Source organism: Gastrolobium bilobum, unplaced genomic scaffold, assembly GCF_033153095.1.
Source record: "Gastrolobium bilobum isolate Gb01-03AN ecotype WA unplaced genomic scaffold, APGP_CSIRO_Gbil_v1 utg42558, whole genome shotgun sequence".
Taxonomy (NCBI): Eukaryota; Viridiplantae; Streptophyta; class Magnoliopsida; order Fabales; family Fabaceae; genus Gastrolobium; species Gastrolobium bilobum.
Window position 1 is genome coordinate 123,288 of NW_026896757.1, and position 13,388 is coordinate 136,675.

At 34.5% G+C, this 13,388-nt stretch overlaps 2 protein-coding genes across 2 annotated transcripts; one reads left to right on the top strand and one right to left on the bottom strand.

Annotated features, from left to right (window-relative positions):
• Positions 1-1,800: 1,800 nt before the first annotated feature.
• LOC133301867 (uncharacterized CRM domain-containing protein At3g25440, chloroplastic) lies at positions 1,801-5,393 on the bottom strand. The gene is made up of 4 exons (XM_061501577.1): positions 5,277-5,393; positions 4,509-4,840; positions 3,287-3,688; positions 1,801-2,330 (listed from the first exon to the last, which is right to left on the bottom strand). Exons 2-4 carry the CDS (start codon positions 4,824-4,826, stop codon positions 1,845-1,847), a joined length of 1,206 nt encoding a protein of 401 aa, XP_061357561.1. The 5' UTR covers positions 4,827-4,840; positions 5,277-5,393; the 3' UTR covers positions 1,801-1,844.
• A 251-nt stretch (positions 5,394-5,644) lies between these two features.
• LOC133301865 (protein FAR1-RELATED SEQUENCE 12) lies at positions 5,645-8,274 on the top strand. The gene is made up of 3 exons (XM_061501575.1): positions 5,645-5,718; positions 6,972-7,540; positions 7,647-8,274. Coding segments are annotated over exons 1-3 (762 nt in total). The 5' UTR covers positions 5,645-5,717; the 3' UTR covers positions 7,839-8,274.
• The last annotated feature ends 5,114 nt before the right edge of the window (positions 8,275-13,388 follow it).

Genomic DNA, 13,388 nt, shown 5'->3' on the forward strand with positions numbered 1-13,388 from the left:
AAATTCTCCTTCTAAAGTTGACGTAACTGCTACTAATCTCCCAAAAGTTCTCTTTCCCCATATTCTTCTCATGAAGCTATATTTGCCTCAAATTGCTTAAATAGTTTTGTTGAATTTATATATAAAATTAATATTTCTCATGTTATAAGAGATAATTTAATCTTTTATACATACATAAAAATGTGTAAAATTCATATAAATCCATATATAGAAAAAAGAGGGGAAAAAAAAAGATAAATTCCGCATATTTTTATATATATAATAGATAAATTTACTTCTTACAATATAAGAAATACTAATCTCTTTTGTATATTTTAAGGGTTTGTTTTTTCTGATGTTACTTTAGATAACTTTATCTAATATTCATCAAAACGACATCGTTTTGAGACGAAAATCATGGTATTTTTGTAATTTTAATTTATTTCAGGGTTATAATAGTCTTTATCACTCTAATTTTTAATTTTTTAACTCCAAAACGACGTCGTTTCGATGAACATTAGATAAAGTTATCTAAAGTAACATCAGAAACTTTTTTCCCATATTTTAATATTAGTTCCTCATTTGAAATGTTATAAGAGCCCGGATTCCATACATTTTAATCTTGTAACATATGAGAATACCTACATTCCGTGTACGTAACTGCACATGGTCTTCAGAATATATTGGACGAGACTGATGATGGAACCAGAAAACTTTTTAAGAGGGGCAAAGGATCAATATAGAGTCAGATTGTAAGAATTCTCCAACTATTCTTTATAGATGAGAAATAATAAGATAAAGATTTAGTAGATTGAGAGCCTGTTTGGATTCTCTTTTTTTTAAGCTATAAGCTACTTATAAGCTCTAATGTAAAGAACTTTGGAATACACCACCCCAAAAGCTAGCTCAAAGGGTGAGAGTGCCCAAGACCTTATAAACTCCACATTAGTTGCACATACAACCAATGTGGGACTATATATCTCAACACGCCTCCTCACACGAGAGCCCATTGGGCTTGAAGAGTGGACAATGCAACAGGCCCAGCCTACCTGTGCTAAGAAACGCCACAAAAGAAAGTGGGGGGGGGGGGCGGCGAGGCTCTGATACCATGTAAAGAACCTTGGGATGATACCATGTAAAGAACTTTGAGATACACCACCCCAAAAGCTAGCTCAAAGGATGGGAGTGCCCAAGACCTTATAAACTCCACATTAGTTGCACATACAACCAATATGGGACTATATATCTCAACAGCTAAAAAAAAGAACTTAAAAAAAAGCCAAAAGTTATTTGGTAATTACATAAAAATTACTTAAAAGCACATATTTCAAGAAAATTATTTCTCTCTCTATCTTTATAACTCTTCATTTAAAAAAAAAAAAAGCACACAATTCAAGAAAAATTGATAAAAACTTAAAAAAAGCTCTTCCTATGAGCTTTTAGCTTTCATTTTTTTTCTTCATTATAAAAAAAAAGAGTTTTTCATTATAAGAGTTTTTCTTAAAATCTGTTTGGTCTAACTTATGCTTATAAGTAACTTCTAGCTTAAAAAAAAGATGATCCAGAATTTGAAGGAAACAAACTTATGTTATATTACATATATATTAAGTCTGAATGAGACTTAATATAAAGGTTTATATGAGATTTAGGTGATTGCTCTCCCTAACCCTTCCCCAGCTCCACCATTGGATGAGACAGTAAAATTAAAATCCACGCAGAGGGAGCTCAAGTTTTGGTAATTTCTGCGCTCCATTTGAAACATTTAAGACACGAAAAAATGAAACAATTTTTCAAATTCCTCCAAGGAATACTTTTATGGACTATTTGGTTTACTCAAGGTGATAAACAATATATATATTCAATCCCTATTCTCTAGTGATTGGTATTTGTTCGGAAAATAAACATTGATTATAATAATGGTGGCTATGTTTAGATATTGATGATGAACCTGTGGATGAACTTACACTTTGATCTTGCATTTTAGTAAAATATACCTCTCTTTCTTTATCATCATTGGAATCCAATACGCAGTCCTCTTCAGAATCCGATTCATTCATTAACAAGTTTTCATCTTCAAAATTATCTTCAGTTTCTGATAGCTCCATCTCCATGGAATCTGCTTCTGTCTCTGAAAGATCGGATGAAAAATAATCACTACTCAAATCAGGGTTTTTCTCATCATGAATTCCTCTTTCCCTTGAGTGGTTGTCCAGCATTGATAAGGGATTACGGTTGTTTGGGTCACCATAAAGTGCAATGTGCCTGTAATATAGCTCTAGTTCTTTCTCAGCAATAGCAATGAAGCGCCTCACTGACTCAAGTGATTGCTCATACTTGGATTTTTCAAGTGCCTGCATAAACAAATTTACACCATTCAAAAAGCATGGCATAAAAAACTGTAACCTTAAGGTAAAAAACTAAGTACTTAAACACCTAAGCTCAACCACTTATTTTCTTAGCCTTTCCCCCATAATATTTTCATTCTGCATTGTCCCGCTTAAATCTTAATGGCTTGACACATCTTGGAACACTGTCCTACTCCTGTTTCCAACTTATTATTTGTTCACTGCTTGATTTCACAGTTTTCTAATATCATTCAAATATATTCACAAGAAAATGCTGAAGAACATGACAAACAAATGCCCTATAAGGAGATATATTATGAACGTAATTACAAAGAGAATAACAGTTTAGATCAGAGACTCTATAATTAAGCTGAATGTAAACAAAGCTTTACTGTTTGATTATAGAAGCCTTGTCCAAAACAGAAAACAGTTGAACAGAGTGAAAGGGGAAAAAAAAAGGTCCTCCAAAAACAGAAAGTGAACCAAATAATGGCTCAGTGACCTTTAGACTGAGGCTAAAAGGATCGTAAACTAATATGCTGATTATAGCTCGGTTGCATAACCAAAATGAGTAATCAGATGCTCTGACAATTCAACAGCTTTTACGCAGCCTAAATTTATGGGGAGTGTAAATGCTTATAATTAATTTTGATTGGATAGGACATATATATCAGTACAATTACATGGGTTCAATATAATGAACAAACAAATAGTTTTGTACACACGAGCATATAATGAAAATATACAATGCTGATTCTGATCAATGTTAGAAATGAGAGGCAATTTTATTTTATTTTTTTCAACTTACACCATATTTAACAAAATACTTCCATAATAAGAACCCTTTCAGCAATGGAAAATGCAGGTGGAATATCAAAACAATTTTCATTTCCAATGCCTTTATACAGTAAACAAAAACTACAGTAATGGTGCATTTGAGATAAAAAAATGCAGAAACAGACCTTTTTCTTGGATAATGTATCTATTGGTGACATGACCTCAGGCTGTTCATAGTTCTTTCCACGATAAAATATTATAGTGTCATCTCCAATTATTTGAATTGGAATACCGCCACTCAATCTGGCAAGTTCTTGTGCATACTCATGCACTTGACCAGGTTTACAAGGCTTGCATATGACCTTAACAGTCTCGTGTTTCTTCCAATGCATATGCATATTAAGAATAACCCCTCCAAATAATCCTCTTTTGCCAACTTGTAGATAATTAGACCTCTTCTGAGCCATTTTCTTCAAATAAAACCGTTCCTCCCCTGTCAAGCCATCAGGTTTTACAACAGGACCCTGAAGCTTTGGAACTTCATATCGTTTGATTCTTTCAATGAGCAATGCTTCCTTAATTCTGGCCTGGGGTTAAAGCTAGAGTTATACAAAAATTCTGTAGAATGCCTAGGCAAATAAGCATTTCATGATATTCATGATTATTGATGAAATTTTTTGTAGCATCATCATTTAAACACTATAAACACACAAAATCTCCATTAGAACAATGCTAAAAAGAAAGAAGAGATCTATTATTCCAACTAAAACAACATATGACAGGGGATCATATATCATAATTAAGTAAAACTTAAGCATACAAGCCTCCACACCCATCTAAGGATATCCCTTTCCCTCAACATAACTGCCACTGTCAAGTCTAATGGGCAGTATAACTAGCATAACAGAAAAATTTGCAATTTTTTAAAAATAAAAAAGAAGTATATATCGTCTAGAATCAAGAAGTACAATAAAAAGGATATTGTAAAAGATCATAATGCTTCTTAGTTTCCCACGAAAGGGAAGAATATATGAGCAAACACATTTATCCTCCGGCTTTAAGTAGATCCTAGTGGCCTAAAATTGGGAAATATATTCGGTAATGGACCCTTTCATTTGACATGAGGTCATATGAGAGAGTCTCAACCATCCAGATACAAATGTAACTGTTATCCTTTTCTCATACTTTATCTAAATGCATTCTCTTATTACTGTTGATTTCCATCTGGATGGCTGAGATCTTCTCACATGACCTCATGTCACATGAGATCATCCATTATCAATTTAATCACTCGTGAGATCAATATATATCAATACAAGAAAACAAAGGACCATTAGACTTAAACAAATGAAGAAGCATAATGCTGCAATGGGAAAAAAGAAAAGAAAATCCAATCACAGTGATTACTTTTTCAAGCTTGTACTTTATTCTCTCTTCCGCATTGTCAAACTTCTGATTCTTCTTCTTCCCTTTGACTCCAAGTCGACGGGGGTCTTTCCTATTTGCTGCTCTCCTCTTCTCCTTCTCTCTCTTCCTCTGCATCTTCAGCCTCTTCTTGGTCTTCCACTTGTCTTTCTTTGGAGGCTCAGCCTCCTGAATATCAAACTTGGTCTTCCCTCCCTCTATCACAAGGTTAACAGTGCCATAACTCAACTTCCTGAAACCCCACCAAGAACTTTGCTCTGAGAGTGGAATAGAGTGCCTGAATGGAGAGCAGATAGACATTTGGGTCCTCCCAACTGACCTAGAACACATAGGAATTAGAATAAAATAGTACAATATTCATGTCAATTCAAAGCCTTCAACTTTCAATAACCCAGAACCAACAACAAGAAAACCAAGCTAGCCCAAGTTAGGTGCTTGAATAAATTGTTCATAACAGTGCTCCTGGACTAAGAAAAAGATTGATTTTTTTTTTCTGCTTATTGGGTAACACATAGGAATTAGAACAAAATAGTACATATACATGTCAATTCAAAGCCTACAACTTTCAATAACCCAGAATCACCAACAACAAAAACTAACTAACCCTACTTAGGTGCTTGAATAAACTGTTGATAACAATGTTCCTGGATTAAAAATAATAATAATTTTTTTTTTCTGGTTCTAGGGTAGTGACTTAGCAGATAACGATAAAAAACAAAACATGTGACAGTGAGAGGGATGGGAGAGAACCTGGGAGAGACCGAAAACGAAGAACCGCACGAAAATCTGAGAACAGAGGAAGCTCTTCGAATGCTGCGGAACAACGAAGAAGTTGCCATGATTGAAGGTGAATAAGAAGAAACCTCTTTTCTTGTGTAGTGTGTTCTTCAGGTGCCCCCACCCGTATTGGATTGGATCGGGTGGGTTATTGTCCCGGTGCTAATTTTACGGGCCAGTGTCCACTTCATATGTAACGTGGCAAGGAACCATTGGGTCAAGATAAAAAAGTTGACTTTTTACGAGAGCATATCCAATAGTTTGTTGACACGTAAGGGAGTCACCAGGGTCCATATATGCCGTGCCTTACTCAAATCCATTCCTCTGTATTCTGCTGCTCTCTCTGCACCCCGTAACAGAGGATTACAAATAATTAGTGGAATCAAGGACGGTTTCTGAGACAATCAAATTTTCAGTGAGTTTTTATTTTATTTTTTGATTAAAAAAATATTTTTTTTTTGGTTCATTTTGGGCTGTGAAAATTCTGCTGAAGATTTTGATTCCGGTGGTGTTTTAGGGTTTTTGTTTCTTGTGGTTTGGGAAATAACTGCATAACTAGCGGAATTGGAAGATACTGAATCCTCCTCCTTTGCTTTTCTACAAAGAATTTCAAAGGGTATGGGGCAAATAACTCAAGATTGAAGCTTGACGTTGTTGTTTTTGTTGTTTTGTTTTCCCCTATTCTAATATGTGCCTCTGTTTTTCCTCTAACACATTTTTGTATTCCATTTGAACATTTGTGCTTATAATTTCCTGCTCAGCTTTTTGTCTGATAGAAATGGGAAATTGGAAAGAAAAAACCACTCAAAAATAAAAAAAATTGGACAAAACTTAGATAAAGCACCACTCTGATGTAGGTTGAGTTTCAATTTTTAAGATGTCATTGGCTTTAGTACATTTTTAAGATTTGATTCTCAATAAGATACAGGACATATGGAAACTTAATATAGAATAACTTTTGGAATGCTTGTTTTTGTAGATAAAGATATTATGAGTCACAGTTGTTGAGTTTTCTCCCCTTTTTCCTTCCATTGTTTATGGTGGGAGAAATTGTGAAGTTAATATTTGTGAGACCATATAAGTCAGAAACTCATGCCTTTTACGTGGCACTAATGCCACGGAATGTATGCAATAGATTATCTTCATTTCGAGATTAAAGTGGGTTTGTTCACAGACGTGGCGTGGAGTTATTGTTCACTCATTTTACTGGGGAAAGAGGAAGGAAAAATTTGTTTCCTGTAATATACATAGCGTTGTTTGGTTGTTGTATAATGTGGAATCTTCTGAAGGACAGAAACTCTTCCTGACTTAGGGATGAGTGTTTTTTGATTCACTGTGATAATCTATGTTGTTTGTTTTGGAGGAGTGTATTTGACAAATACTTGTTGTGATTTAAAGGCTCTCTTCTATTAGTTAATTCTATGGCCGTTGTTGTTTCTAGAACTTCTTGTAAACCATATTGCACTCATTGTATTCCCCTCTGCTAGTAAGCTTTCTTCTTGTTATTACAAATAAAAAGAAAATTTTTGGGATTTGGACTATATTTATTAACATGATCTTTCTTCATTTTTATTTTCAATGAAAGAGTTATTTATAAATTTTATAGACTGTTCTGTAGAATTTCATCTAAGCACTGAAAATCTAAAAGCAGATTTTTTGTTGCTGCAGTGGAGTTTGGGATTGATGGCTCTATTAATGGCAATACAATAGTAGGAAATGCTGCTATGGGTGAGGTTAGTAGCATAGCTGATATTGAAAACAGAACAGGTGGAAGTTCTGTTGAACCGACTTACAAACAAGATCAAGATGATAATATGACTCAGGATTCTTCTGGAGGGGTTACAATCCCATTAGCAGTTCCCACAGTATCAGTTGTTTCAGCTGATGAGCCCTATGTGGGTCAGGAGTTTGAGTCGGAAGCAGCAGCACATGCTTTTTATAATGCATATGCCACACATGTTGGATTCATCATTCGTGTAAGTAAACTCTCACGATCAAGGCGCGATGGATCTGCTATTGGACGGGCTCTTGTTTGCAACAAAGAGGGTTACGGAATGCCTGACAAGCGGGAAAAGATTGTAAGGCAAAGGGCAGAGACAAGGGTTGGTTGCAGGGCAATGATTTTGGTGAGGAAAGTTAGTTCTGGTAAATGGGTTGTTACAAAGTTTGTAAAGGAGCACACACATCCTCTGACTCCTGGAAAAGGTAGAAGGGATTGCATTTATGAACAATACCCGGTTAGTTCTTTTTCTTTCATTAGTGAAACTTGTGTGATTTATATATATTCCATTTAGCACTCCTTTTCAGTTCCTTCTTACCTCTTTGTTTTTATGCTATTTTCAGAATGAACATGATAAAATTCGGGAACTATCTCAGCAGTTGTCAACGGAGAGAAAGCGATCTGCGATCTATAAAAGACATCTCGAATTGATATTTGAGCACATCGCGGAGCATAATGAGAACCTTTCTAAGAAAATACAGCACATAGTAGACAGTGTGAAGGAGATGGACAAAAAAGATCAACATAGCCAATGATAGGTTCAACTTTCTATTATCTGGTCTTCTAATTATTTTTCACTGGATGAAACACAGAATCAACTGTCACTGTCCAAAAGTGCTGCAAGGTGAAGGGTGCAATAATATCTAATAACTGCTGACCTAGGGTATCTGCTTTGTTCCTTCTTTAAGCGTCTGGTGGGTTCGGTAGTTCAGTTTGATACAGTGGAATTCATTGTATTGCTTTTTATGCTTTGATACTTTAGTTGGTAGAGGAAACTAGTTCAGTCGAGGTATAGATAGGTCTTTGAGTCCATTCTTGTAAAGTTGTGCTAATAATGTGATAGTTCATATCAGGCATTCAAATGCCTTTATAGAGTTTAATTCTTCCATTGTTGATTTTGTAAAAAATTGATCGAAGGCTGTCTCCTTTGTATAGATTCAAATAATGATTAATCATCCATTTTGTATAGAATGAGACCGTTTGAGAATGACCTATCCGGATGTTCATATTTTATTTACCATCCAAACTTCCATCAATGGATTTACTTTATTGCTTGCTTTCAAGTTATTATACAATATCATATAGGCTTTAATAGCTCTCATGTCGCTACAGATGGAAAAATGTGCAGCAACACTTATTTTCATCAGGATACGGTTCCGTATCCTGATATGTTTTTTTTTGTTCTTTTATTCCAGGATACGGCTCCGTATCCTAGTGTTAAAAGTTTGCTGCAACTTTTCTCATCCGCAGCGACAGCAGAAACGAGGAACCCTATCATATATGATTCTTTTGCTGCAATGAGAATTTCATAACAATTTATTAGACTTCCCTCACTTCTGCTCAAACTCCAAGTACATAGCATTAATTAAGCAGTACCATTCGATAAAGAAAATAAAGTAAAGCATAAAATATAATGAGAAAAAGAAAAGTAATTTTTCTGGTGAAGTTGATGACTGGCATGAAAGGCCAAATTAATGTACCATGCTACATGCCACTACGTGAGAATAATATCTTGAATCAAGCTTCAGCTCATGATATGGTGCAACCAGTACCATCATCATCACGAAGATAGTGAACTAAACTATTACCGAATGATCTATGACGAGTATATATGGTTGGCTGGGGCTGATAATAATAGGGATCGGGTGCAGGTGGTCCACCATAATAAACAGTTGGATGAATAGCTTCATAACTGTAAGGTGTTACATATGGATATGGAGTCACTGGCAATGAAAAGTTACCAGCATAGCCACCTTGCATGGGAAATTGTTGCATGTGAAATTGTTGAGGATGATTCCCAAGCATAGCGGCACTGTCTCTTACACCTCCATAACCATTGTAGTGACGAGCATGAACATCCTCATCGTCAGAACTAACGTATCTTTCTTCTTGATGTTTGGGGTATCTTTCTTCTTTATGTTTGGGGTCTCTTTCAAACTTCCAAAGCTTTGCTTCACTCCCAGCATTTTTAATGGCCTCTATAAGTATGGAAGCATCTGCCACACCAGAAACTGTAACCAGTCCTTTTTGGATGTCTATGTGGACACGAGTCACTCCTGCTTAGAAAAATAAGGATGAAAAACTAGTATGATACCAAAACACATAAAAATTAGACTAAAAGAGGAATAAGAATGATAATAATCTTGTTATTAAAAAAAGCCGATTTTCAATATTTAAAAATTCAACAACCGATGAATATAGGTCTTAAAAACCTTTTTATATGGAACCAAATAAGCATAAAAAGCGATTGAAATTAAAAAATGCAAAATTAGATTATGACTTTATGGACCTTTTGCAAGTGATGTTATGGATTGAAAACTTTGTATCCTTTACTATGGGTACTCAAGGAAAGAGTGATAGAGATCAAAACTCGAAGAGAGTCATCCTGAGTGATGTCACATAGAAAACTGCAAAGGGCGAATGTGTATAAGGTTACAGTGACTCTAAAATACGGCAGAGTAACAACTCATAAATGTGTATGAGTTCTGGTGTCTCCCCTGTTAAAAGAATAGAATTATATAAGAGGGAAGAATATTTCATAATCATGAAAAAGAGAAAGAGAATGAACTTTAACTTTTCAATGGAGCTCTATCTCACCATCATGTGTATAGGATGGGTGAAGAGGATTTCCTACAATGAAGTCCATGTGCTCAACTGTGAGATGTTGTTAAATTGGATCTCTAATGGGCCTTGGACGACCTGCCCAGCTTATTGGGCCTGGGTGGACCGGCCATGACAAATATTATAATCGGTATTTGACTTCATCAATTATCATTCTGACATTTATAGAATAAAAGTAGGTGCAAATCAAGCCTATAAATCAACCACACATAATGAAGAAATCAACAATGTTGAATCGATATTGTTGATCATCAGCCCCTCTAGACTCTAATTCTAAATCTCCTTTACTACAAGAGCAAAAAGGAGATCGGGTTTGCTTGTTTTGAACTTATTCATCATAACACTAATTATCATCAGATACAACGCCAGACACAATAAGTTATCAACTTCATGATTTTTGTTGTTGTTGAAAATACTCATTTTCATATGTTTGCCAATGATTAGATCGGTGCTATACACTTACGTTTCCATCAATTTCCACGATACCTTGATGTATCATAAGATTTAAAATAATAATAATAAAAAAATCATTTCGCATCAAATCTCTACTAACAAGAGTGGAGTAAGAGTAATCCTTATTTTTGTAGTCTTATCCTTGCAGTTGCATATATGCAAATAGGTTGTTTCCTGAATTTGAATCAGTAAGTACTTTTCATTAACAAAGGAGTAGCCTTTTCACTACTCAAGGGTCGGTAGGATAAAAAAAACTAGCAAAATTCTTTCACAGTTTAGTCCCTCATTTTCTCAAACCAAAACTTATATGAACACAAAAATCCATATACATATATCCAAAAAAAAATTGCGAATTCTGTATTTACGTACCCTCAATTTTCTTAAGGTGCTTCTTCACGTGGTCTGGCAAATCCTTACTATAATGCAAATTCACTTTCAGAACCCAAGTCTGCGAAATATTCAAAAGCATGGTTAATCTCTATATCACACAATAAATTTTTAATGGAATGTGAGAAGAAATATGTATATGTGGGGTTCGTATGTGTTACCGGACCAAGACCTGCCATTGAGAAAATTCTCTGATACGTTATGTCTCAATGCCACAATCACAGGCAATTGCTAAGAACTCCTCATATATATATATATATATATATATATATATATATATATATATATATATAGAGCAGACGTGTACTAAATGATTTGGAGAAGATTGAGGCTTGTTATTGGCAATAATATAAAACGGTTGCCTTATATGTACAACCAGATATTTTAAATTTATTCAAATTTAATGGCTTTATTAATATATTGATATTGGCAATAATACATATCTGTTATTTTTACTTATCACATTATATCATAATCTCAATTACTTTTATTATTTTTTCTCTTATTGAAATTCTAATTTAATGGTGTTGAAGAATAGTGAATAAAGATGGACAGAAAAAAAAAAAAAGAGGTAAATAGAAGGCAAAAAAATTAATTTATTTCTTTTTTAATAAAAAAATTACGAAAATGTAGTCGTTTTGAAATTAATTACGAAAATATAGCAGTCAAACACGCCCATGTGGGGCGTGACCTAAGCGTAAGTCACGCCCACATGGGGTGTGACCAAGTTGGAGAGAGACACGCCCCATCTGGGCGTGACCGAGGAGAGAGACACGCCCCATTTGGGCGTGACCGAGGAGAGAGACACGCTCCATCTGGGCGTGTTTCACCAGGTGCTGCCACGTGTCACAGAAGTCAATAATTTGACCGTAAAACTTTGGAAGTCCATAACTTTTGACTCGGGTATCTGAATTAGGTAATTTTTTTTTCGATTCCACATAACTTTTCGAGATTTACGTAATGACACCTCATTTGGCATATTTTGTCTCTCACAAAAAAATTGAATTTACAACAATGTTACCATAATTATTAAAAATGACATGACTTTGTTACCTTATAATTATTACTAAAAATAATCTAACATTTTTATAATCATGAACAAAAACTTAAAAATCAAAATAAAACGAAAAGCACTCAGTTAACTTTTTAATATAAATTATTCGATATTCTGTCACCGACAGATGTTAACCGAATAAAATTATAAATTTCATAAAATTCTTCATTCGAGTTTTTAATATATATCTCAATAATATACATAATTAACCTTATCATAACTTACCATAATCATAAGGATATTTATTTCGAATGTTTCTAATCATAACAGTGGTTTTCTGCTTATTAATTTGAGTTTAAACGTTCTTATGGTATTATTATTGTAAATTCAATTTTTTTTGTGAGACAAAATATGCCAAATGAGGTGTAATTACGTAGGTCTCAAAAAGTTATATGGAATCAAAAAAATTTACCTAATTCGGATACCCGAGTCAAAAGTTATGGACTTCCAAAGTTTTACGGTCAAACTGTTGACTTTTGTGACACGTGGCAGCACCTGGTGAAACACGCTCATATGAGGCGTGTCTCTCTCCTCGGTCACGCCCAGATTGGACGTGTCTCTCTCCAACTGGTCACGCCCCTATGGGGCGTGTTTCACTGCTATATTTTCGTAATTAATTTCAAAATGACTACTTATTCGTAATTTTTATTAAAAAAGCAATAAATTAATTTTTTTGCCGTAAATAGAATAATCTATTCCTTTCCTGAATTGATGTAATTTTATTTTATTTTTATTTTTTTGCAGTTAAAGAGGGCCTAACTCAGAATATAACAAAACAAACTAAAAGTAAGGGACATTAAAACTAAAGAAAAGCATTTTTCATTTTGCATGAGAAATATTTTCTCATATTGCGACCTTTCATTTGTGTGCAATTTTTTTTTTAATAAGTGTGGGGTCCATCATTAATTGAGTCACAGGGTGAAATTGAGAAAATCAAAGCCCTCAAAGCTAAAGCGTGAAACTCTAGCTAACTTTGCTTCGTAAATTTCCTCCTGTAGGGACAAGTCTGTACACTTGGTCCTTAACCTTCAATCTTCTTCCTACTCTAGCAAGCCAGTGTGCTCATCTATTGTATTCGCGGGAGACATAATGTAAGTTGACTTCCCAATCTCTGTGAAGCCCGGCTAGAATCTTAACCACAAATAGTGGTTTTCTAACAATCTCACCTCCAGAGGTGAGTATGGAGATTAGTTCCATCGAATCCCCTTCCAGACACACATCACGGAAACCCATTACCAATCAAGCTAAAGACCCTAGAATTGATGTAATCTTTACGATTCACTCAAGATCTTCTTCCCTGACTTTACTCCAAATTCACTTTGTACATAGATTTTTAATTAATTAAAATCAATCCAAATCAAATCCTAAATTGGTATTAGGGTTTTATACTTCTCTTTTAACAAGAAAAGTATGTTCTTCTGTCACTCTCAGATCGAAAAACGAGCCCAATGGGGCTCACATTCTTTGTATAAACATGAAATGACACTCTTCTCCTAATCTAGGAGAACTATAAAACCCTTGATTTTATATATAATATCGAGCAAGATTTTACTTACACTTTTTGTTTACA